At 40.2% G+C, this 26,381-nt stretch overlaps 2 protein-coding genes across 12 annotated transcripts in view; one reads left to right on the top strand and one right to left on the bottom strand.

Moving 5' to 3' along the window:
- AVEN (apoptosis and caspase activation inhibitor) overlaps positions 1 to 6,859 on the top strand; it is an 874,431-nt gene extending 867,572 nt beyond the window's left edge. The window contains exons 5-6 of the mRNA XM_053697981.1: positions 713 to 974; positions 6,637 to 6,859. Of these exons, the coding sequence (XP_053553956.1) occupies positions 713 to 974; positions 6,637 to 6,740 (366 nt within the window). The 3' untranslated portion in view covers positions 6,741 to 6,859. The remainder of the gene's footprint in view (positions 1 to 712; positions 975 to 6,636) is intronic.
- Positions 6,860 to 6,980: 121 nt separating this feature from the next.
- The window catches only part of RYR3 (ryanodine receptor 3), a 1,083,635-nt gene continuing 1,064,234 nt past the window's right edge, over positions 6,981 to 26,381 (bottom strand). For all 11 annotated transcript variants that reach the window (XM_053697970.1, XM_053697969.1, XM_053697973.1 and 8 more), the window contains 8 exons: positions 19,691 to 19,751; positions 19,451 to 19,597; positions 16,593 to 16,727; positions 14,858 to 15,014; positions 14,560 to 14,624; positions 13,830 to 13,930; positions 9,977 to 10,028; positions 6,981 to 8,294 (listed from right to left, as the gene is read on the bottom strand). In XM_053697970.1, coding sequence (XP_053553945.1) covers positions 8,199 to 8,294; positions 9,977 to 10,028; positions 13,830 to 13,930; positions 14,560 to 14,624; positions 14,858 to 15,014; positions 16,593 to 16,727; positions 19,451 to 19,597; positions 19,691 to 19,751 — 814 coding nt within the window. In that variant the 3' untranslated portion in view covers positions 6,981 to 8,198. The remainder of the gene's footprint in view (positions 8,295 to 9,976; positions 10,029 to 13,829; positions 13,931 to 14,559; positions 14,625 to 14,857; positions 15,015 to 16,592; positions 16,728 to 19,450; positions 19,598 to 19,690; positions 19,752 to 26,381) is intronic.

Below are 26,381 nucleotides of genomic sequence, written 5' to 3'. Positions count from 1 at the left end.
CGACTACAACAGTTCAACTCTCAGCAGGGCCCTCTACCCATTTGATCCCTATAAATGTTATCCTGTATACCAACTATGTTTATAGTGCAGCAGAATCTGTTGGTGCTCTACAAATACATGTTAATAATAACAAAAGCAGAATACCACATAACCACAGTCAGAAAATTAAAACATTTGTGTCCCTCTGTCATTTTAGATTATTAAGGTAACTCAGAGACTGATTTTACCCCTTAAAGGGACATTGTACACTAGATTTTTCTTTGCATAAATGTTTTGTAGATGATCCATTTATATAGCCCACCTGGGAGTGTTTTTGTAACAATGTATAGTTTTGCTTATTTTTTAATAACATTGTGCTGATTGTCAGACTCCTAACCGAGCCCCAGAGTGCCAGATGTATATACGCATTTACAGACTACTGCCAGCTCCTGTTTATGTTATCTGTCTTTTCATATGCAGGGAAAGAGGGGGGGGGGTCTGCTCTTTTTGTTTACCCAGCCCCTTTCAGCGGGTGTCCCAAACAAACCTTGTCAACAGTGCTAATCATCTAAGTAAGGTTTTCTACTGGATTTTTATATCAGTATCTGTGCATATTCTTCTTTATAGTAGTGTCTATTACATGCAGTTATAAAATGTGTCTATACTGTCCCTTTATGAGTTTATTTCTTCCTCTTGAATTTAATCTGTACCTTTGTTCTATTTAATTTCTCAGGAAGAATTGCCTCAAGAGCTTCCTCAGTACAAACCAATGGACATTAAAAGTCTGCCTCCCACTCTTAATAAACTGCCAGCCACTGGACCATCTGAGAGCCTTGTACCTGCAAAAGTCTCACAAGATGCTCCTCTACCAACACTGGATGAGGAATTGGACTTTCTGCTCAGTTTAGATGCTCCTGTTAGAGAAGAAGCCATCAGCACAAAAACACCTTCTGGGAATGAGGAAAATAAAGTGGAGGTGATGAGTGAAGACGAGGGTAAGAAGTGTTGTCCACAGCTGGTGGGGGAAGTGCAATACAATGCAATATTAGAACGTTTTGCTACTTCATGTTATCCAAAGTGCAGATTAATTGCATCGTTTAACATGAATTGATTTAATCATTGATTTGGTCTGGCCATCAAAAGGTCTTGGGGAGAACACTGGGTAAGAACAGCAGATTGATGTTACTGGGACTGCAAGAGATGGCTATTTATAGTACCGTTTTTACCATGCACTATAGATCTACTGTGTTGTCCATTTATACATTGATATCTGAGCATCATTAGCCAAATTTATAAAATAGTATTTTCTTATGAATAACTTGATGCTCCACTAAATTTGAAGAGTTCCTTTAAGTTTTCTATCTTGGATACTAACTTGGAATAATCACTTAGTAAGCACTCTATGCTGAGACTTTACAATATATTTCAAGTTATTCTAGGGAGGTGGGTTTTGCTTTGTGAACCACTAATGTGTATTGTGTATAAATGGCAGCATTGTTTAACAGCCTCTTAAACCAACACAATAATCCCACATATATGATACACTGCTTATTAAACTGTACAGCTCTAGCCATCAACTGCATTAGTTATTAAAACATAAATTATGCTTACCTGATAATTTCCTTTTCTTCTGATGGAAAGAGTCCACAGCTGCATTCATTACTTTTGGGAAACAAGAACCTGGCCACCAGGAGGAGGCAAAGACAACCCAGCCAAACACTCCCCCCCCCCCCCCACTCCCCTCATCCCCCAGTCATTCTGCCAAGGAACAAGGAGCAGTAGAAAAAATATCAGGGTCAAAGGTGCCAGAAGAATATAAGGACGCCCCACATAAAATTACGGGTGGGGAACTGTGGACTCTTTCCATCAGAAGAAAAGGAACAGGGTAAGCATAATTTATGTTTTTCTTCTTAAATGGAAAGAGTCCACATCTGCATTTATTACTTTTGGGAAAACAATACCCAAGCTATAGAGGACACTGAATGCCAAGACGGGAGGGTACAATAGGCGGCCCATACTGAGGGCAACAGGCCTGAACCTCTACCCAATAAAAAAAACCCTGCTTCGTCTGAAGCTGGGAAAATTTTAAGAGGAAAAGCCCCAGTGACACTCGCTCGCAGTTAGTCCAGAAGCCAAACTAGAGACCGCAAATGGAACTCAACTGAGCCAACAGTCCTCCAGGAGACACCGTCACCCAACAAACGGTCCCCCACCACTCATTTCCACATATGAAGGAGACACCAGCCGAAACCCCCAAGGGAACAAGGCAAAGGAGAACCAAGGAAACTGAAATGTCCCCTAATACAAAAAGGAACACCTCTATGAGTGAGCATAGCTCACAGAGACCCAAAGGGACCCAAACAAGGAAAGGAGGCCACGCCTATACCAAGCGAAACCCGGGATAAGACCGGGCACAAAGACAGAACAGACGTCTCCCCAATATCCTGCAAGCACGGAATGCATTGGAAGAGGCAAAGTCCTCCTAGAGTCTGGCCATAGAATACCAAGGTATTCAACCATGAAAAAGTGTGGAATACACCCAGGTGAAAAACCCCAAGTTTGAGAACACATAGTCCACAACAGGACAACACAGAGGGTACATGCAAGGAAGAAGAAGCAGTCAAGCAAGAAACAGACCACAAAAGCAACCCCCATACAGAGGGCACGTTCCAGGCAACCTAAGTCGCCGGACCTACATACAGGTCCCTGAAAAGGGGAACACAAAAACCTTAATCGAGGTCCCCCGAGAAGGAGAGTACACTCTCAGAACCTGAAGGAAGAGTAAACCCTCTTCTAATCAATGGAGCAAGTTGAAAGGAAAATCTATACCCTAGCAGACTAAGCTAACCGGATAGACTCAACAAGCTCACACATCCAGAGGAGACTGAGCAAACGCAGTTCCTTAGACCGCTCGGCCACCCTGACCTGCAGAGCCACACTTAGCTGGACCAACCCAGCCTCCAGGATCCAAGACAGGGAAACAAAAGAATCCCGAAACAGGTACAGGAATAAGCGTAAGGATAGCACAGCCATCCCCACAGAGCACAAGTACAACCCGACTCTGAAACTGACAACAAGGCCATAGACCTAAGGATCTATCAAAATAAAGGCCCAACAAGTCTGCTTGGAGCCAGCAAGACCCCAGGTGAGGTAGAAAGCAAGGACATAGCCCAAGTTCCCAATACCATGTAACACCCCGACCAGCCCTGAGTTCGAAGATTCCAAAACCACCCAAGACTGGGTGAGGAAAAAGGCCAAGCAAAGCATCAGCAACCGGAAGTCTCAGGAAGAAAAACAGGTCCGGGCACCTAATAGTTCAGGCAAACGTTACCCCAGAACTAAACACCCCAACCGGCCAAAAAGCCAGACACAAGGGTATGGATGCATATCCAGAGAATATGGATAGCGAGAAGAACTCGAAAGCTTCGACCAAAGGAAGGAACCACCCCTAGCTAAAGCTCAATGCTTCAAGAAGCAAGGCTAGAAGTCGAATGAAGATACTTCTCAGAGCCTCAGGACAGCCAAGGGATACCTTGAGGTCCAAAAAATTCTACTAAAAGGACTAGTCTCCCTAACACCTCCGCACAAGCAGAGGACACAAGGAAGAGAAGGCACAAAGCCTATCCAGCTCCGGAAAACCCAGAGCTAAACAAAAGTCCCCGCAGCGAACAACCATCACCCAGAAACGCAGATCCCTAAAAGGAGATCCACTCCCCCGGAGGCAATGGAAGAAGACCCAAAGGCCTCTTTATAACTCAGTCAAGAGTAAGAGCTGCATCTAGATATACTAGAAACAGCTACGCGTACACCTGCAAGGTGTCGAGCTCTACAGGTTTCAAACTGCAAACCTTCCGCATGCTAGACAGCTATCCTGTACAAGCTGTTGGATCAAGCCCAAAAGGACACATCCAGAGACCTAAAAAATTAAGGCCAAACCGCTCAATAGCGGTAAGGGGCATTAGGCCCCTCCACATGGGGGAGGAAACTAAGATCTGATGAAATCAGATGTCAGAGTGACGCAGCGGAAAAACTCCCCTGCCCGGTCATCTATGACTGAAGGCTATAAAGACTGAAACAATCCTTCCCACCTCACGGACCCACAGGTCCTCTCGAATGCTTAGTTGAACATGAAAAACAATGATAACCTGAGCACTCAGCGCTTCTACCGAACCAGCCGAGTAGAACAGCGCCACGTGTCTGAACAGCCGCAAAACCGAACGAACCCGACAGGACCAGCCTGCACCTAGGGTCCCAACTGGCAAGCTGCGTAAATTTTCCCTCCTAGGGAAAAAAAACAGAAAATAGATATTTTTAACAGAGGATTAACATGTCCAACAACTTCCAAAGAAGTAATAAAGAGTATAAATCCCAGAAGGTTCCCAAAGAAAACAAAAACAAATTAAAGACATCCCATTGGATATAAATAAAGTATAAGGCAACTCGGAGGTTAATGCCCAAAGAGACACAGGCCTACCCGCAGGACCAGCCAAACGGAGCCCTATCACACAAAACTGGGAAAGATCTCTAACAAATGACAATCAGGAGATTACTTCATCCCCACGTGTCTAATGAGGTGCACCATTCAAATTATCAGACTGAAAATCCCCGTATCTGGTAACGATAGGGTCATTCAAAAATTGATAAAACATGTCTGAGCAACACGTGAAGGCGCACAATCCTGTAACGGAGAGCACAACACTCAGGGACAGATACCTCCGCGGGGAACTGTAGAGGCCCTCCCCAAGGCGGAAGACCAGGGACAATAGGGCACGAGCACATTCTCAAATAAATATCTGAACTCTGCAGACGAACAATCGCCAACATTATGTGGAAGCGAAAATGTGCTGCAACCTCCGTGGGGAAACACGACCACCCGCATGGAGGAACCATAAACTGGGTTATCCACATGTGCAGAAGTATGATTTGGTGGGGAACTCGCCTCTCGGAGGACAGGACCCCCAGAGGCGGATGGCTCAGCAGTCCCTGGATTCCCCAAGCCCGAGGAACCAGGCGCTCTAAAATGGCATACGGAACAAAACTAACTCCAGATTCATCACCGGACACAGAATCTGAACTCAAAATAGTCTCAGTATCAGAATCCTCTGTAACTGAATCTGAAATTAACACAGTCTCAGCATCAGAATCCTCCATAACTGGATAGAGGATATTTAAATATGGACTATAGTAGTTAAAAACTAAAACAGCACCTGCCACCCCCAATGGCTGGGGCACTCACCACCTCCTATGACCAGACCCCTGCGGACTAGAATAGTTCCTTTGCCACGCGGTCGGGAAAGTGGAAATGGAACAATGGAACAATGGAACGTAGCCACGCCCGAACACAAGGTGAACCGTACAGTCCAAACAAGCGTGCCCAGCCAAAAGGTTGCTGTACTTTCAAAGGCCTCAATGTTCCAACCACGAGCCCAGTAAACATCGCACATAAGCAGGTTGAATCACATAACAAACATGATTATAAACCCCCCCCTGTTCAATAACCCCCCTCAGGAGATATTAACCCTTGATTCCAAGACATTAAAAGAGACTCACTGAGACCCTTATGTTATAAGTTAGACCAGCAAGGTGGTAGCCTCTCGGGAAACATTCACATTACAGTACATTGCGAATAAAGGAAAATGAAACGATCTTACCGGAATCTACACCCTAATAGCATCACCTCCGCCATGGACTTGAGAAAAGAAAGCAGGCAGCGAAGCGAAGTTCAACAACGCGAATTGCTTGAGGAGCTGTTAATATGAGTCAGGATGGTTTCACAGAAAGAAACTCCCTGCATCTTCGGACTCTAACTTTCATCCAAGCCCTCACTGAGAGACTGACAGGACTACTTAAAACTCCTGTCCCATGCCGAAGAGTACTACCCTCCATAAGAGACAAAAACAAAAATTAAAAATTCTGACACTTCTCTGCCAGCCTACTTTGACCGAAAGGCAAAGAATGACTGGGGGATGAGGAGAGTGGGGGGAGTGTTTGGGCCTTTGGATGGGTTGTCTTTGCCTCCTCCTGTGGCCAAGTTCTTGTTTCCCAAAAGTAATGAATGCAGCTATGGACTCTTTCCATTTAAGAAGAAAAGGGATATTAAATAGTACGAGATTGTAATATAAATGTGTAGTTTAAAAACTTTGCAATGTAATTTTATTAATTATTGTGTTTCCTTTTCCTGTAATTTAACTCTAAAATTGGTTGTTTTTCTAAATTGCACTCAGTTTCTATAAAGTAACGCGGGCTCCCATGTTTAAACTTGAGTTGTCCATTATCTGTTTCTATAAATTAATGGGTGCAGCCATGTTTGAACTTGCTGAAGACAATTATGGACAGATATAAATCAGGCAATAAAATAGTGTGTCCTAAAAGGGAAGTAATTTATAGAAACTAAAATGTTACACTTATATTTTCAGTAAACAACTAATATAATTGGAACAATGCATCTGCATATTATTGTAAGGCTAATATTAGTTTTGACTACATCATTATGTCTAGCATGTATGTACAGTGGTCTCTCATACCTTGCCCAGCCGCATGGTCTAGCTGAGAGTGGCTGAGGAGTAACATTCTGGGAAACAATTCTAGTTGAGGTACTTTATATTAGTGGTGACTGTACTTGTAGACAGCTTATTTTTGTTATTTTTTTGTGTGCAGTACCCCCTCCTGTGCCAGACAATATATGTATGTCTGCTGAAGAAACGCAGAAGACGGTGACTCCAGACGACCTTGAAGATTGGCTAGATAGTATGATTTCTTAATCCCATATATAGAGCTAATGTCAAGGAGTGCTGGTGAGAATTAGTTCTTCTTCCTCTGATATGTGTAATAGTTATTAACATTCAATATTGTTCAATTAAAATGATACAAACTGAACAAAGCAATGTTTTTGGATTTCATCATATCTAAGGTACACTTATTCTATTTTCCATAGTCGTTAACTTGATAGAAAACGTTCCTGGACATACAATATCAATTCACAGTAAAACAAGAGGCTGAACTGGTTGTACACTTGTTTATTGCGATGGGCACTTTATTTTATTTGAAGAAAAATGCATCAAGTTAGCAGCTTCACTACAGCACTTACCAATGACCAGAAAGCAGTGCTTGATTTTGGCATAAGGTTTCCATTTAAGAGAAGTAAAGAAGATTTTAAGATACATTCCAGTTTCTTTAAATAACAGTACCCAGAAAACTGTCATTGAAAGAAAACCTATATAGCAATTGAATGCAGTTTCTTATTTCATACAGTCAGACAAAAACAGCACATGGTTTGTGTATTTCGTCAATCTAATACTTAACATAAAAAAACCTCTTGCATAGCTACGTCTACAGACGATTAAGGCACTTAATCGATAAGTTCAGGGTCGATAAAGTGTTAAGTTTTAACTTTTCTCCCCTTCCTTTCAACTGTCTAAAGTATTACAAGCTACCTGTGAGTACTCCAACATCCCAGATGAGACATATGTAGGTAGACTTGTTCACTTTAGAACTCTATGATGTAAGCCCCTGTGTGTATTCCTCCGGCCTCTAGAGCACAAGATACTTGGGAACAGATGCAGCAAACATCAATAATTGTGGCGTCTGCGACTAGCACGAGGTATCTGAAAGATGGCGTCATCAGAAAACCTAAATGGCAAAAAAACCCTCCCTCCCCCGAAATCCCTCTGCATGCGTCTCCAGATGAGTGATGTGTGTGTGTGAACCATTCATTGCCTAATAAAGATCAGTTGATGCACCAATAGGAAAACCCTTCAGCAGACTGTGGGGAGCTACAGTGTATATTTAGTGTGGGTGGCAATTAGCCCTTAGTTTGTTGGACAGTCATTGGCAGCAGTCTAATACTGAGGTGCCTGTCCATGTCTAATGAGGGAAAAATACAAAAACTAATGGCTGAATAGCTTTGTTTCATATGCAGATCCTGACTAAAGGCCGTCTCTCTGCTGCTCCAGATATCTGCTAATGGTGCATTAGTAACTCAACAAATGGAACTATGGCTAATGAAAATCTATCAGTTTATTAATGTACTGTAGTGTTTCTGTCAGTCTGACCTTTCACTGTACATGTGTGTCATATACATCCTTGGGATTAAGGAGATGACTTGGATCCAGACAATGAACTAGGGTCTTAATAGGAAGAGGTTTTCTGTCAGTAAATGTGTCCCATAAACAAAGGTTATTCCTCCTAGTGGAACTGGCTGTCAAGTGAATAAAGCTGTATTATCCCAGCTGATCTTCATATTGTTTGCGGAAGCAGTCACCAGCTGGAAAAAAGTCCCAACATCTTTCCTGGTACATCTTCCATACATAAGACTCCTGGAACAAACAAGAAGCGAGTGAAGAGCTGAGCTGTAACTAGTGTGTCTGACGTATTAAATACTAACTACGCATCTGATGTGAGATGAATTTCATGCTGTGATACTCTTATGACTATAAAGCTTTTATCCCTGTATTCGTCCTCTCACTGTGCGATATAGACAGTGTATTGCATTTGTACAACAGGTTTCTCCTGCACTCTCATTCATCAGCCACACACAAATCGTTTCCTTACATCAAATGTGTTTTCTCCTTGTTAATGGGACATGAAACTTAGTTTTTCACATGTTTTTCTTTCATTAATATAAAACCTTACGGGACAGTAAAGTTAAAATTAAACTTGTATGATTCGGATAGAGCATGTCATTTTAAACAACTTTCCAATTTACTTCTGTTATTAAATTTGCTTTGTTCTCTTGGTATCATTTATTGAAGAGTAAAACTAATTAGGCTCATAAGAGCTCAGGAGTGTGCACGTGTCTTTAGTACTCTAAGGCAGCAGTGTTTTGCAACATTATTTGTAGCTTTGGTATACAATGTAACAAAACACTGCTGCCTTAGAGTACTAAAGACACGTGCACACTCCTGAGCTCTTATGAGCCTACCTAGTTTTACTTTTCAATAAATGATACCGAGAGAACAAAGCAAATTTGGTAACAGAAGTAAATTGGAAAGTTGTTTAAAATGACATGCTCTATCCGAATCATAAAAGTTTAATTTTGACTTTACTGTCCCTTTAGCTTAAAGTGAAATTTTCATTATTCAGACAGAAATTTTAAACTTTCTATTGCACTTATATTATTAAATGTGCTTTATTCTCTTGGTATCCTTTGTTAAAGGGACAGTAATGCACTACTGGGAGTTAGCTGAACACATCTGGTGAGCCACTGACAAGAGGCATATATGTGTGCAGCCATGAATGATTAGCCAACTCACAGTAGTGTATTGCTGCTCCTGATCTTACCTAGGTCAATAAAGGATACCAAGAGAACAAAGGAAATTAGATGATAGAAGTAATTTGGAAAGTTGTTTAAAAAGGTTAATATTTACTGTCCCTTTAAAGGGACAGTCAAGTCCAAAAAAAACTTTCATGATTTAAATAGGGCATGTAATTTTAAACAACTTCCAAATGTACTTTTATCAACAATTTAGCTTTGTTCTCTTGGTATTCTTAGTTGAAAGCTAAACCTAGGATGTTCATATGCTAATTTCTTAAACCTTGAAGACTGACTCTAATCTGAATGCATTTTGACCACTAGAGGGCATTAGTTCATGTGTTTCATATAGATAACATTGAGCTCATCCACGTGAAGTGACCTAGGAGTGAGCACTGATTGGCTAAAATGCAAGTCTGTCAAAATAACTGAAATAAGGGGGCAGTCAGCAAAAGCTTAGATACAAGGTAAAATGTGTATTATTATACCTGTGTTGGTTATGTAAAACTGGGGAATGGGTAATAAAGGAATTGATTTTCTTTTTAAATAACAAAAATGCTGGTGTTGACTGTCCCTTTGAGTTAAGCTTTTGTAAAATTTTACATTAACGCACCTGAAATGTACCAGTTGTAATTACAAAAGCTAAGCTGTTAAAAGGCAGATGCGTTGGCGTGATGTGGTCTATTGATTGTCATGCATTAAAGTGACACTGTGTCGTGCATTACATCCAGTGACAGTCATACGTACCTGGCCAGTGTGCTCCGTCTCATCCTTATTAATGAGATACATGAGAAAGAACCTGAAACAAGCATAAAGCTAGATAAGACAAGATTTCTGAGCAGTGGTTAATGAGCCACAAGGTAGAACTGTCTGCTGTGTAAGTGACTGTGACATATGTCCTGCCAGTAATTAGATAACTCTTCCAATATCGCTCCAGGTGCCTATTTCTTCTCTGTTCCTTCTATACTGTATATCTAGCAGCTCATATTATGTAGTCTTTATACTAATCCATTTGACTAAATAATTTTAATCTTCATGATTTTGTGCTGTTTTGGTGCAGATATTTGTGTGAACATTTATGCTGCAATCTACACATTTAATTACTATCTTTAGCAGATCTTTGCATGTTGCACATTGACATGATCTATATGCTGCAGTCTACACATTTAATTACTATCTCTAGCAGATCTTTGCATGTTGCACATTGACATGATCTATATGCTGCAGTCTACACATTAAATTACTATCTTTAGCAGATCTTTGCATGTTGCACATTGACATGATCTATATGCTGCAGTCTACACATTTAATTACTATCTCTAGCAGATCTTTGCATGTTGCACATTGACATGATCTATATGCTGCAGTCTACACATTTAATTACTATCTCTAGCAGATCTTTGCATGTTGCACATTGACACGATCTGCTGTAGATATGGGGGCTCTGAAGTTTAAATAGTTTCATTTTGTTATAATTTGAATTAAGACTTTAAAACATCACTTATTATTATTTGAAACATACAGTAGGAAGTAATGTAAACTACACTTAGCATGACCTGCATATAAATTAGCATTGTATAAACTCTCAATAAGTGGTAATAACATTATCACCTGTGCTGTTTCAGCATTATAAAGTCTTCTTCAGGGGTAAGAAATTAGTTTGTGTATAAAAACAGCAGGAACTGACACCTACAATATAAATTGTACTGCACAGAATTATGTGTGATGTGCTGTCTTATACACACACTACCTATAGATGTAGCTGACATCACATTTGCCAGGTCAGGCATCTCACCCAGATTAGCAAGTGACAGGAGAATCAAACCCCTGCAGAGCGACAGCGGGATAATGTAAGAGAATCCAGCAGATCTCTGTAGCTATCCTGCAGGAACTACCAGCTGACACCTGTGCCCATAAAGCTTCTTTTTCTCCCAAATATGAAAAGGTCATTGGCTGAATATCTCATGAGAGGTTGTGAAGCAGCAATATATTGTTTTATAAATACGCCTATTCCTGTCTGCCTACTTTTTATTTACTTATTGTCATAAACAGAACATGACATATGAGATGACGACAGGAATAAAGCCTCTCTGGTAGTCACTTAGTAGCTGCCTCGGTTATCCGACCAACTCACATGGTTTTGCAGTGCTTGTGTTCAATCCTTATTTTGCTTAATTCACATAACCTTTATTATTATAATTGTTTTATTTGATTATCAGTTATTGTTGTTAATGTCTTATAGTGCCCTTATAAATTAAACTTTATCATAGGTAAGTACAATATATAGTGTTTGCTACTATCCATGGTTTCAGGCATCCACTGGGGGCTTGGGAAATCTCCCCAATAGATAGGGGGTCGTACTGTATATAGCATTAGTTAAGCACTGCAAAACAAAACATCTGCATACAAATAAATGTTTTAAAACACCTTCTGGTTGCATTGTTTTACAACCCAGGGACACACCCTTAAAAAATCATCATGAGTAAAATCATCTTATGTTCTGTGGTGCTTAGAGACTGATAGAAATAAGCTCTTGTACCTAGACTTATTTAGCTAACCCCTGCACACAGAGGTTTATCACAGGAGATCAGTCAAATAAATGTTACAATTTGTTTTTGCTATTCAAATTAAAACATTTCATGTGGACTTACATTTTGGTTTGTTGTCTATTTATCCTCCTCTAACACCCTCTTACTGGAAGCTCAAATTCCAGTTTGTCATTTGCCAACCAATCATTCCAGCTTCTTTTTGTAGCCTTCCCCTGCCTAACTCCTATTTAGCATTTTCCAGCCCCTTGATCTGATATCCACCACCTGTCATTAATACCCACCACCTGTCATTAATACCCACCACCTGTCATTAATACCCACCACATGTCATTAATACCCATCACATGTCATTAATACCCACCACCTGTCATTAATACCCATCACATGTCATTAATACCCACCACCTGTCATTAATACCCACCACCTGTCATTAATACCCACCACATGTCATTAATACCCATCACATGTCATTAATACCCACCACCTGTCATTAATACCCATCACATGTCATTAATACCCACCACCTGTCATTAATACCCACCACCTGTCATTAATACCCATCACATGTCATTAATACCCACCACCTGTCATTAATACCCATCACATGTCATTAATACCCACCACATGTCATTAATACCCATCACATGTCATTAATACCCATCACATGTCATTAATACCCACCACCTGTCATTAATACCCACCACATGTCATTAATACCCACCACCTGTCATTAATACCCATCACATGTCATTAATACCCACCACCTGTCATTAATACCCACCACATGTCATTAATACCCACCACCTGTCATTAATACCCATCACATGTCATTAATACCCACCACCTGTCATTAATACCCACCACCTGTCATTAATACCCACCACATGTCATTAATACCCACCACCTGTCATTAATACCCACCACCTGTCATTAATACCCATCACATGTCATTAATACCCACCACCTGTCATTAATACCCATCACATGTCATTAATACCCACCACATGTCATTAATACCCACCACCTGTCATTAATACCCACCACATGAAGGGCTACTTCCTACTGTGCATTTGCGTATACGCCCTGTCATTCTCTGCTAGCTTCCTCATTAGTTTATGTCTCCAGCATCCTTTCCCATGAATCATTTTAGTGATATCCTAGTCAAGCATTTTCTTCTGTGACTCACTCTTTTTTGTCTTTTATTTGTGCTATGTTTTCTCCCATATAAGATTTATATTACATATTTTTTTTAAGGAATATGAAACCCGAAATTTGTCTTTCATGATTCAGATAGAGCATGCGATTTTAAACAACTTTCTAATTGACTTCTATTATAATTTTATCTTTGTTCTCTTGGTATTTTTTGTTGTAAATACCATGCCATATGATTAGGAGCCAGCCTGTTTCTGGAGCACCAGAAAGAAGCAGTTTTGCAATTCATCCATTTACAAGAGCACTAGATGGCTGAACTATTTCCTGCCCTGTGGTGCTCCAGATGCCTACCTAGGTATCTCTTCAACACAGAATATAATGGGAACAAAGTAAATTTTGATAATAGAAATACATTGGGAACTTTTTTAAATGGTGTGCTCTGTCTGAATGACATAAGACATTTTTTTTTGTTCCATATCCCTTTAAGACAGGTCTCATTGTGACAGATGCAGAGTGTGCAGGTCACTTAAACTCGGGATTTGGTAAATGAAGGGTCTTTAGGCTATGCAGGGAGATGGGTTTCCAGAGTCTATACTCCCCGGTGTTGCCGGTCATTCCAAATTCTACTGCTAGAGAACAAGCAATGTGGGCAGCATAAAAGGATAACACAATGTCTTTCACCATACACAGAAATGAAAATGGATAAGGATAACATATTTAATGGTCATTTTATTTGGTGACAGACTATGCCCACCTATTTCTACCCCTGATCTCCTTAGAGTAATTCAATATAGCGTATGTTGGTTTGGTAAAAGAGACATCAGAAGTATTTGTCTTCATATAAAGAGTTGAATTTTACTAATGAGAAATGTGATGGTGTAGATACTAGATGTACTTACAGGTAGTTGGCCAAGTTGTGCTCTTGTAGAGTATGAGTTTCAAACCCATGAGGCGTTGTATCAAAGTAATCATTTCCAATACCACAAATGAAACATTTAGTCTGAAAAGGAAGCAAAAGTTAGTTCATTTACATTCTCACATCACATATAAGCACAGGGCTGAGCAAACAAGGTCGATATTATAAGATAGTTACTATGTAGGAGTGTATATAAACTGTTCATACCAATATACAACACATGCACACACAGACACATCTGTAGAAATTGACTTTACTTAGGTACTTAATTTGGCCACAATGTTATTACCCATCAGTGCTATCAATTTGGGCAAGTCACATAATGTTTGGTATATCATTTGAATTAATATTCAGTGCGTACCATATAGTTTTACTGCCAAACTAAAACACCAATTAATTGAAGTCTGTAACAAAGGCTATTTAATTAGAATAGCTTGTCAGACTCGAGTGTGAATATATTTGTAAATATGTGATGTGTCTGTAGTGTGGATTCCCCTGACTGGTGCCCCTATATATTTACATTATATACACAGACACAAAGAACCAAAGACACAAGTTTACATTTGATACGTTCATAAAGAGAGAGGTACACACATGCATTTTTTTGAGCGTATTGCATTCAATACAGTTCTAAGGCTACAAATATAAATCACAAAAAGCTGCCTAAAATTGTTCTGCATTAATAACAGGTCTCAAACACTTTTCCTATGTACCTCCATGTCTTCTCGCACTTGCTCTTGCTGGTCTCTCAATTCTCCAAATGCATCAATGATCAAACCTGAAGCATACAACAGTAAATGTTTTGTGAAAATATATGGAAACAAGAAAAGTGGAAATGAACAATTCTGACTTGAAAGCAATAGTGGAAATTATTACCAGTCCTGTAAAGTAAGAGAGAGGGCGAGGTATAAAAATTGCTATTGCTATCAGCTTAATTTGTTTAATGCCTGGTGATATTTTACACCCCTTTAGTTTTGTGTGTAAAAAATGTATAATCTGACATAAACTCACCTTGAATAATAGCCAGAAGTATGACGATAACAAAGAAGAAGAAGGTGATGTCGAACACGATTCGGTACATTTCATATGGATCTCCAGCGGGATCCTCAATCTCGTCTCCAATGCCTCCCCCAGCTCTCACCCCCACGTACATGTGAAACAGGTAGCACTGCACAGAAAACAAAAGCTGTTGGTCTAACTGCTATGGTCCTACTAACTACCATACACTTCTATATTTCCCACCCAATCTTTCCTCATGTCTCGAGTAAAATCTAAAACACACTTAGGGCTAGATTTATCAATTTGAAAATGCACAGGGTTCTCCTTTTTGTGAACTTGTCCACATCTCATCGCAAATTGTGGGGCGCATGCGTCCCTCATATTTACCTTTGCAATGCTTCTCCCCATTCCTCGTGCAACCAATCACATGAGAGTAAGGTTTGTCAATCACCCCGGTCAAACAAATCTGGGGTTATTTTCCTCTGCCAATGCTTTTACTCTACCAATAGAATAAACCCCTGCTTCATAGATATCAGTTGCAGGCTCAAATAAGCAAGACTGCAACAGATAAATCTAGCCATTAGTAAAAGGGCTCAAATAACTGTATTCGTATTGCTAGACATGGGCATTCGGCAGCTAAGTAGGAGGCCCCTTGTTGACTTTGGCTCTTTTTGGAGCCAGATTTATGCTTGTGAAAAATCACCACACTAAGATCAGGATTTGCACAGTTAACGAGGGGCAGCCTACTTTCCGCATTCAGCAGCTAATGAAGCTGCCCAATGCCCATATCTACCTATTGCTAGGCAAGTCTTGTAGCATGTGACATTCATTTGCATCTTCTGCTTACATTTGAAACCCATATCTTCATGACGATGAGCTCTCCGAAAAAAAAAAAAGTTTATTCTGCTTTTATTTCCACTTTAAATACAATAACCAGGATTTAACAGTGAAACCTGGCCAATGATGGGAGTTGCTGCTACAAAATGAGCCACCTGTGAAATTTAATTGCTGATTAAATGCAGATTAGCTCCTAATTAAATCCATAATTGAAGCACTGCACATTCTGCAAATCAATGTTAAAGGCACTCTGTCATGCAGATATCAGACTGACTGCATCACAATGACAATAAGGACAGCATCTGTATATGAATAAAATCAGACTGGTAATTTTTATAAAAATCACTTTTGATCTTTCTTTTATAATTTTATATAATTTAACAATAGTTTATGTCTATATATAGTTCATGATGTTTACATAGTTATTCCCTGAACAATTAGTGAAGGTTTGTGCCTGTATTAGATAAATATCTGTGAGTTTAGTAACTAAATAATATTAATAAATAATTATTTGTCCTATTTTGTTTAAGGTTCTTTTAAGGTTAATTTTATACAAAAGAAAAGAAAAAAAAATTGTTCCTGTCCCAAATACCATTTATTGTTTTTGGGTGTTAGTTCGGCACTATACACCATCATTTTTTTTTATGTAAACCTGTTTAATTGCTGCACTTTCAAATATGTAATATAACATTATTAAGTTTAGCACCACAGAGACAAACATATTGTACTTATTTATTGCCCTGATTAACGTCTTCTAATAAAGTTGCCTCAGTGATTCTATGTATTCTATTTCATTGCTATCTGCCACCTAAAGCTTCCCCTATCTACTATTGAAAAGGAGCAGAATACAATGTGCCACAATCACTCTTTAATGCAGCTGCTACATAATACACAAATGATAGGACCGTACCGTCATCATGTCATCACACTTCATGTCTGGGTCATCTTCATCTTCACTCTTATTATAGAATTTACGGAAGAAGTTGAAAGCCACCACAGTATAAAGGTAAACAACTACTGCCAGAAGTCCAACTGTCAGCACCAGCTTTGGAATAAGAGCAAGACATTGGTACACATAATGCAACTGGCCCTGACTGATCACACATAGGTACTTTGACTTTCCTTTGAATTAATAATTATCCATGAAATTGCAAAACCTTACTGAAATTAATACTAGTACCACAAATAAAATGATCTGCTGTAGTAAAGTGAGCTTTGGGTGATGTGATTGCTATAGAGTAGTTGTTTAGGTGGAATTCTTCATAGGGAAGTGGAAAGATGTGGAATTCTAAAAAGATATGATTTCTCACTGAATATTACAGTACTGCACTCCTATTACATGCAATGGAAATGTATGTACTATTTTCACCTTTTTTTTTGGTTAGTCCACCAGGACAATAAGACGTTACAAATTAGGGATAGACGATATATCGAAGCGGCCAATTTTTAGGGCCGGTATTTGGAATTTCTGAAATATCGGTATCAGCCAGAAATTTACCGATATTACCGATATGGAGCAAATCAAAAGAAATTTACCTCTGTGTACTTCAGGGAAACTGTGAAGTTTTAAGTGACACAAATCAACTATAGCACATATAAGCTAGACATATAGCATAGCATCTAATAAATAGCACTGATAGTCCAAGCCCAGGTGTTCCTGGGAGCTCAGTTACCAACTACCATACCCCCAATGGCAGGCCTGTAGATGCAATTGCATAAACAAACGTATATGATTTGTGAAATGAAAAATGTGATCTTTAAAGGGCCATGATACCCAAATGTTGAAACACTTGAAAGTGATGCAGCATAGCTGTAAAAAGCTGACTAGAAAATATCACCTGAACATCGCTATGTAAAAGAAAGATATTTTACCTCAAAAGTTCCTCAATAGCCACATCCCATTGTAAATGACTTCTAAGCAGCAAATCAGTATGTCTCTCTCGGGAAAGCTAAGGGAGTGAACTTTTTGAACACTCATCTTATTTCCCTATTCAGTTTAAGGAAGTTTACTGAAATCTCATGAGAATATAGTAAAAGAGTTCATGACCTCAGCACTGCTGATGCTGATTGGCTGCTGTTCATATCTTCATATATTTTTTTTACCAGCAGCTGGACAGCAGCTGAGTATAACTTTTTACACTGAACTTACTCTGCTGAGCTGAGGAAGTTGTGAGGTAAAACATCTTCCTTTTTTACATAGAGATGCTCAGGTGATATTTTCAGCTTTTTACAGTTATACTCCATCAGTTTCAAGTAATTTAGTATATGAGTATTATGTCCCTTTAAGTGGCACTTACAGCTACATAGTTTCTCTGAGGTACACAGAGCTAAATTACTTTTGATTTGCTCATAGGGGTCAGCAATAGATCAAATCAAACTGCTTGCTAATTGCTGTCACAAATAGAACATTATTTGTTGCATTCTAATAAATTTTACACTTTTGCAAAACATTTCACTAAAGCTGCTATAGTTGACAATTTTTTATTAACTTAAATATTTTATTTTCCCATTTCATGGGCATAGAAAAAATCATTAAAAAAAAAGATAGTTCGGGCACATCAATTAAATGTCCACAACAATAAACCTGGAGTAGAAAGCAATGTAGTATAGGAGACTAGTATCAATATTTTTTGGCAGTGGACAAAAATGCTCTGATCATTAGGTGGTGCTGGTACACATGCATAAAACTGGCCATAACTGACATAATAAAGAAACGTATAGTCCACTCCTCAGCACCAGGGAAGGTTTTTGTAATCCAGTAAATTTATGAGAAAATAAATAAATCTAGCACTGATATTCCAGCATGTCCTTTCTTTCCCTGTCAAGTAGCAGTATATATATTTTGTTTACTTTACTTTTAACCCTTATCCTTAAAGTGTACCAAGTGAGTGTGTTTTTAGTGAAGTGGCAATATATGGAAAAAAAAACAGAAGCAGTTTAAGGGGAGAACATGCCAAAATATTATGCTTTCTGCACTATAATGTTTTTCTTCTTAACTGGGAGCATTAAAAAAAATTGTTTAGTGTCTAGCTTTGCAGTAGTGACAAATTTAATTTTACATCAAGCACTTTATTTTTCCCAGTTTACTTTTAGTGTTTAAAATTTTAATAAGCATGTTCAGTTTATACCAGATTTGTGTAGAAATTGTGTTGATTTTTCAAAACTTTAAATGTACAAAATATCGGCTCCTGTTATCGGTTATTGGCCTGAAAGGCGGTCAATAATCAGTATCGGCCCTGAAAAAACAATATCAGTCTATCCCTATTACAAATATGTGTGCGGCTAAATGGAAAACAAATTGAATCAATAATCAAAATCTTAAGCTCACATGATAAAGGAAGATATCATTCCATCTAAAAATTCAGAAGCAACTAAACTGAATGTTTAATATAATGCGCACATACAAACAACATTAGTATCTCTATCATTCCTTTGCCTTACATTTGTTTGTATCTCCTAGAGATCCCCCAACCCCTTAGTACAATATTTTCAACGCTGAATAGCTGCCAGCAGGTTTTCTAACTCTCAGGTTGGTCTGCACTTTACTTTGGAACCAGAGCTGCCTAAGTGCACATTGCCAGAAGGGTGGAATGTACAGTGTTTAATTCAGATCATCTCCCTGTGGCATGAGTAAAGCAAGTCATTTCTTAGGGGTCTTACTTTTTGCCCCAGCTGTGACCTGGGCTATGCTTTATAGTACTGCTACTTAAATTTTCCCTCATGTTATCACCAGTGGCAAATGCTCTAAATATTTTTTATGCAGCTTACTTGTTTTCCATTGTGAGTTACTGAAGACAGAATGGTTCTCAGAGTCTTGAAGCCCATAGCGATATCCAACAGATGAGCAGCAAAGAAGAAATTGTTGTAATGTCCCAGGATTGACATGGTTGTATACCAAGCAAGATAAAGGAAAGACTGGAGGGGGAAAGTGCATGTCAGAACAACAGATTATGGAAGCGGTTCAGGCCTGGCCTTTACTAATTATCTGCTCTTGTAGTTGATACATACATTGTCAGTGAACACAACCCCAAGCTTCCATATGTGATACTTCATATCGATAGAACTCAACCTGCAGATGAGACGTACAATTTGCAAATCTGTCAGTTTGGTTTATTAGGCAATGTGTTTAAAGAAATGAGTCAGTTGCTGTAAATCTCTTCATTCAGATTACTGTAAACATCACTATCACCACTGTAACAAGGTTCCTAATATGTTTTCCAACTCTTATAGGATTGCATGACAATAATTGTGTGACAGTACAATGTAATGTTGGTTAAAATAGTTAATATATGTTTTAAAAAAACAGAATTTATGCTTACCTGATAAATTACTTTCTCTTGCGGTGTATCCAGTCCACGGATTCATCCTTACTTGTGGGATATTCTCATTCCCTACAGGAAGTGGCAAAGAGAGCACACAGCAGAGCTGTCCATATAGCTCCCCCCCCTAGCTCCACCCCCCAGTCATTCGACCGAAGGCTAGGAGAAAAGAAGAAACCATAGGGTGCAGTGGTGACTGTAGTTTAAACATTTTTTTTTTAACCTGACTTAATTGCCAGGGCGGGCCGTGGACTGGATACACCGCAAGAGAAAGTAATTTATCAGGTAAGCATAAATTCTGTTTTCTCTTGCAAGGTGTATCCAGTCCACGGATTCATCCTTGTGGGATAGCAATACCAAAGCTTTAGGACACGGTTGAAGGGAGGGAACAAGACAGGTAACCTAAACGGAAGGCACCACTGCTTGCAAAACCTTTCTCCCAAAAATAGCCTTTAAGAAGCAAAAGTATCGAATTTGTAAAATTTGGCAAAAGTATGCAGTGAAGACCAAGTCGCTGCCTTACAAATCTGTTCAACAGAAGCCTCATTCTTGAAAGCCCATGTGGAAGCCACAGCTCTGGTGGAATGAGCTGTAATTCGTTCAGGAGGCTGCTGCCCAGCAGTCTAATAAGCCAATCGGATGATGCTTTTCAGCCAGAAGGAAAGAGAGGTAGCAGTCGCTTTTTCTGACCTCTCCTCTTACCAGAATAAACGACAAACAAGGATGATGTTTGTCTGAAATCTTTAGTTGCTTGTAAATAGAATTTCAAAGCACGAACCACATCAAGATTGTGTAATAGTCGTTCCTTCTTAGAAGCTGGATTAGGACACAGGGAAGGAACAATGATTTCCTGGTTAATATTCTTATTAGAAACAACCTTAGGAAGAAAACCAGGTTTGGTACGTAAAACTACCTTATCTGCATGGAACACCAGATAGGGTGAATTACACTGCAAAGCAGACAATATAGCTACCAAAAACAAAACTTTCCAAGATAATAACTTAATATCTATGGAATGTAAAGGTTCAAACGGAACCCCTTGAAGAACTGAAAGAACTAAATTTAGACTCCATGGCGGAGCAACTGGTTTATAGACAGGCTTGATTCTGACTAAAGCCTGAGCAAACGCTTGAACGTCTGGTACCTCCACCAGATGCTTGTGCAAAAGAATAGACAGAGCAGATATCTGTCCCTTTAAGGAACTAGCTGACAAACCTTTCTCCAATCCTTCTTGGAGAAAAGACAATATCCTTGGAATCCTAATCTTACTCCACGAGTAACCCTTGGATTCACACCAACAAAGATATTTCCGCCATATCTTATGGTAAATTTTCCTGGTGACAGGCTTTCTAGCCTGAATTAGAGTATCTATAACTGATTCAGAGACACCATGCTTAGATAGAATTAAGCGTTCAATCTCCAAGCAGTCAGCCGCAGAGAAACTAGATTTGGATGCTTGAATGGACCCTGTATTAGAAGATCCTGCCTCATTGGCAGTGTCCATGGTGGGACAGATGACATGTCCACTAGGTCTGCATACCAAGTCCTGCGTGGTCACGCAGGCGCTATCAGAATTACCGAAGCCTTCTCCTGCTTGATTTTCTGGCTACCAGACGAGGGAGAAGGGGAAACGGTGGAAAGACATAAGCCAGATTGAAGGACCAAGGCGCTACTAGAGCATCTATCAATGCCGCCTTGGGGTCCCTGGACCTGGATCCGTAGAGAGGAAGTTTGGAGTTCTCACGGGACCCCATCAGATCCAATTCTGGTATGCCCCATAGCTGGGTCAGCTGAGCAAAAACCTCCAGGTGGGGTTCCCACTCCCCCGGGTGAAAAGTCTGACAACTTAGAAAATCCGCCTCACAGTTGTCTACTCCTGGGATGTGAATTGCAGATAGATGGCAGGAGTGATCCTCCGCCCACCTGATTATTTTGGTGATTTCCCTCATCGCTAGGGAACTCTTTGTTCCCCCCCTGATGATTGATATACGCCACAGTCGTGATGTTGTCCGACTGAAATCTGATGAATTTGGCCGCCACTAGTTGAGGCCATGCTTGAAGCGAGTTGAATATCGCTCTCAGTTCCAAAATGTTTATCGGGAGAAGAGACTTTTTCCGAGACCATAAGCCCTGAGCTTTCAGGGAGTCCCAGACCGCCCCCCAGCCTAACAGACTGGCATCGATCGTTACAATGATCCACTCCAGTCTCCGAAGCATATTCCCTGAGACAGGTGATCCTGAGATAACCACCAGAGAAGAGAGTCTCTGGTTTTCTGGTCCAGTTGTATTTGAGGAGACAAATCTGCATAATCTCCATTCCACTGTTTGAGCATGCACAGTTGCAGTGGTCTTAGATGTATTCGAGCAAAAGGGACTACGTCCATTGCCGCTACCATTAATCCGATTACCTCCATGCACTGAGCTACAGATGGCCGAGGAATGGAATGAAGAACTCGGCAGGTGGTTAAAAGCTTTAATTTTCTGACCTCCGTCAGAAATATTTTCATTTTTACCGAGTCTATTAATGTTCCCAGGAAGGGAACCCTTGTGAGCGGGGACAGAGAATTTTTTTCCGTGTTCACCTTCCACCCGTGAGACATTAGAAAGGCCAGAACAATCTCCGTATGAGCCTTGGCTCTGGGGAAAGACGACGCCTGTATTAAGATGTCGTCCAAATAAGGTGCTACTGCAATGCCCCACGGTCTTAGTACCGCCAGAAGGGACCCTAGCACTTTTGTGAAAATTCTGGGAGCGGTGGCCAACCCGAAGGGAAGGGCCACAAACTGGTAATGCTTGTCCTGAAAGGCGAACCTTAGGAACTGATGATGATCTTTGTGGATAGGAATATGTAGTTACGCATCCTTTAGATCCACGGTAGTCATATATTGACCTTCCTGGATCATAGGTAAGATTGTCCGAATGGTCTCCATCTTGAATGATGGAACTCTGAGGAATTTGTTTAGAATTTTTAGATCCAATATTGGCCTGAAAGTTCCTTCCTTTTTGGGAACCACAAACAGGTTTGAGTAAAAACCCAGTCCTTGTTCTGTAATTGGAACTGGACATATCACTCCCATCTTGAGTAGATCTTCTACACAGCGTAAGAACGCCTCTTTCTTTGTCTGGTCTGTAGACAGACGAGAAATGTGGAACTTCCCCTTGGAGGGGAGTCCTTGAATTCTAGAAGATATCCCTGAGTAACGATCTCTAATGCCCAGGGATCGTGAACATCCCTTGCCCAAGCCTGAGCGAAGAGAGTCTGCCCCCTACCAGATCCGGTCCCAGATCGGGGGCTACCCCTTCATGCTGTCTTAGTAGCAGCTGCAGGCTTCTTGGCCTGTTTACCCTTGTTCCAGCCCTGCGAAGGCTTCCAGGTTGCCTTGGGCTGTGAAGCGTTACCCTCTTGCTTTGCGGTTGCAGAGGTTGAAGCAGGACCACTCCTGAAGTTGCGAAAGGAACGAAAATTAGCCTTGTTTTTAGCCTTAAAAGGCTTATCTTGTGGGAGAGCATGGCCCTTTCCCCCGGTGATGTCCGAAATAATCTCTTTCAACTCTGGCCCGAAGAGGGTCTTTCCCTTGAAAGGGATATTTAGTAATTTTGATTTGGACGACACATCGGCCGACCATGACTTGAGCCAAAGCGCTCTGCGCGCCATAATAGCGAAACCTGAATTTTTTGCCGCTAACTTAGCTAATTGCAAAGCGGCATCTGTGATAAAAGAATTAGCCAGTTTTAAAGCTTTAATTCTGTCCATAATTTCGTCATATGAGGTCTCCCTCTGGAGTGATTCCTCCAGCACCTCAAACCAAAAAGCTGCTGCAGTAGTTACAGGAATAATGCAGGCGATTGGTTGTAGAAGCAACCCTTGTTGAACAAAAATTTTCTTTAGTAAACCTTCTAATTTTTTATCCATAGGATCTTTAAAAGCACAACTGTCTTCAATTGGAATAGTTGTGCGCTTGGCCAGTGTAGAAACTGCTCCCTCTACCTTAGGGACCGTCTGCCATGCGTCCCGCCTGGGGTCAGTAATGGGGAACATTTTCTTAAAAATAGGAGGGGGAACAAAAGGGACACCTGGTCTTTCCCACTCCCTGGTAACAATATCCGCAACCCTCTTAGGGATCGGAAACGCATCAGTGTATACAGGGACCTCTAGGTATTTGTCCATTTTACACAATTTCTCTGGAACCACCATAGGGTCACAATCATCCAGAGTGGATAGAACCTTCCTAAGCAATATGCGGAGGTGTTCCAACTTAAATTTAAAAGCTAATGAATCTGAATCTGTCCATTGAGGAACCTTTCCTGAGTCAGAAATTTCTCCCTCGGACATCACATCCCTCGCCCCTACTTCAGAGTGTTGTGAGGGTACATCAGATAAACCTCCCAAAGCTTCCGACTGCTCCTCATCTGTTCTTAAAACAGAGCTGTCGCAGTTTTTAGGGAAAACTGGTAGTTTGGATAGAAAGGCCGCAAGGGAATTATCCATAACTGTCGCTAGTTGTTGCAATGTAATCGGTGCCAATGCACTAGAGGTACTAGGTATTGCTTGCGCGGGCGTAACTGGTGGTGACACTTGGGGAGAGGAAGGAGGACTATCTTCATTACCTTCCGTCATAGAATCATCTTGGGCTACATTTTTAAGTGACACAATATGATCTTTAAATTGTATCGACACATTAGTGCACTTGGGACACATTTTGAGTGGGGGTTCCACCATGGCTACTGAACACATAGAGCAAGGCTTTTCCTTAGTGTCAGACATGTTAAACAGATTAGTATTATATGCAAACAGGCTTGGAAAACACTTTAATCAATTAAAAATACAATTTGAGAAAAACGGTACTGTGCCTTTAAGAAATAAAAAGCGCACACAATTTTACAAAACAGTGAAAAATGCACCAAATCTTTTGAAATTTTCACAGTATGTGCCTAATGCTTGGATATGATTGCACACCAAGTTTCAGCCTGATTAACCCCTTAATGCCCAAACCGGAGCATTCTAAAGAACACAACCGGTTTTAAAACTACAGCACCTTGCCACAGCAGTCTGCCGTGGCCGTACCTTCCCTTATGGATTAGTTTAGGGGAGAAACAGCTTCTGTGAGTCCCTCAAGCAGTCTCTGGACCCTCCACGTGAAGCAGCATGAACTGTCTGGAGAAATGAACTGCGCAACAGAGGCGCAAAATTAGGGCCCCTCTCACTCCACTCCGGAGCTGTGAGGCCCTCAAAGTCACTCTTAGGTGACTAAATGTATGCCATGTGGATAAAATACCCCTTAATAAACACACCAAAGGTGTTTAAAAGTGTCTACCAATGAGTATTTGCTGAATAAAATAATTGATTGCCCTTTCACAGTGTCCACCAGTCTATTGAGCCCTGTTAAATAAGCTCATTCTATACTAAGTCTCAGAATATGGCTTACCCTTCCCTCATGGGGATTCCTGTCAGTCTTCTAGTATTATCGTGTCTTGACTAGAAAAAATATGACTGAAACATACCTTAATGCAGTTAAGCCTACAAACTGTTCCCCCCAACTGAAGTTTTCTGGTACTCATCAGTCCTGTGTGGGAACAGCAGTGGATTTTACATGCTAAAATCGTTTTCCTCTCAGCAGAAATCTTCATCACTTTTCTGCCAGAGAGTAAATAGTACAAACCGGTACCATTTAAAAATAACAAACTTTTGATTGAAGATATAAAACTACAAATCTAACACCACATTCACTTTACCCTCCCGTGGAGATGCCCTACTGCTAGAGCGGCAAAGAGAATGACTGAGGGGTGGAGCTAGGGGGGGGGAGCTATATGGACAGCTCTGCTGTGTGCTCTCTTTGCCACTTCCTGTAGGGAATGGGAATATCCCACAAGTAAGGATGAATCCGTGGACTGGATACACCTTGCAAGAGAAATCAATATTTGAATAATGCTGAAAATACTGCAGTATTGTCCTTTACCTTAAATGAGGCTATATAAGGAGAATGTGATCTCATATTTACTGTGTGTGTAAAAGGAAGTTGAAGAACTGCAGCATTGATTTAAAAGATTTTTCACAGAAGTAAGCGGAACAGGATCTATTTAACCTGACAACCTTATTACCTTGGTAAGTAACATTATTAAGACAAGATAGTGCATAAGTCTATTAATCTATATAATGAACACAGCCTGGTGCGCTTCACAAATATTTTAGAAATAAATTAGAAGAAATCACAAATAGGAAAATAGTTACAGAACCCTAAGTGTCACATTTGCACAAATTAGGAGATCTGAATGTAGTTTCTGATCATATAAAGAAGACAGATATTAGCGTGGGTATTAGTTAAAGGCTAATTTTTAGAGAAACAAACACATTTTATTCTATTTTTTTATCGTAACATACT

This window comes from Bombina bombina, chromosome 1 (assembly GCF_027579735.1).
Source record: "Bombina bombina isolate aBomBom1 chromosome 1, aBomBom1.pri, whole genome shotgun sequence".
In the NCBI taxonomy this organism is placed as follows: Eukaryota; Metazoa; Chordata; class Amphibia; order Anura; family Bombinatoridae; genus Bombina; species Bombina bombina.
Note: the sequence above shows the minus strand (reverse complement) of the source record. Positions and strands in the feature narration are given on the sequence as shown.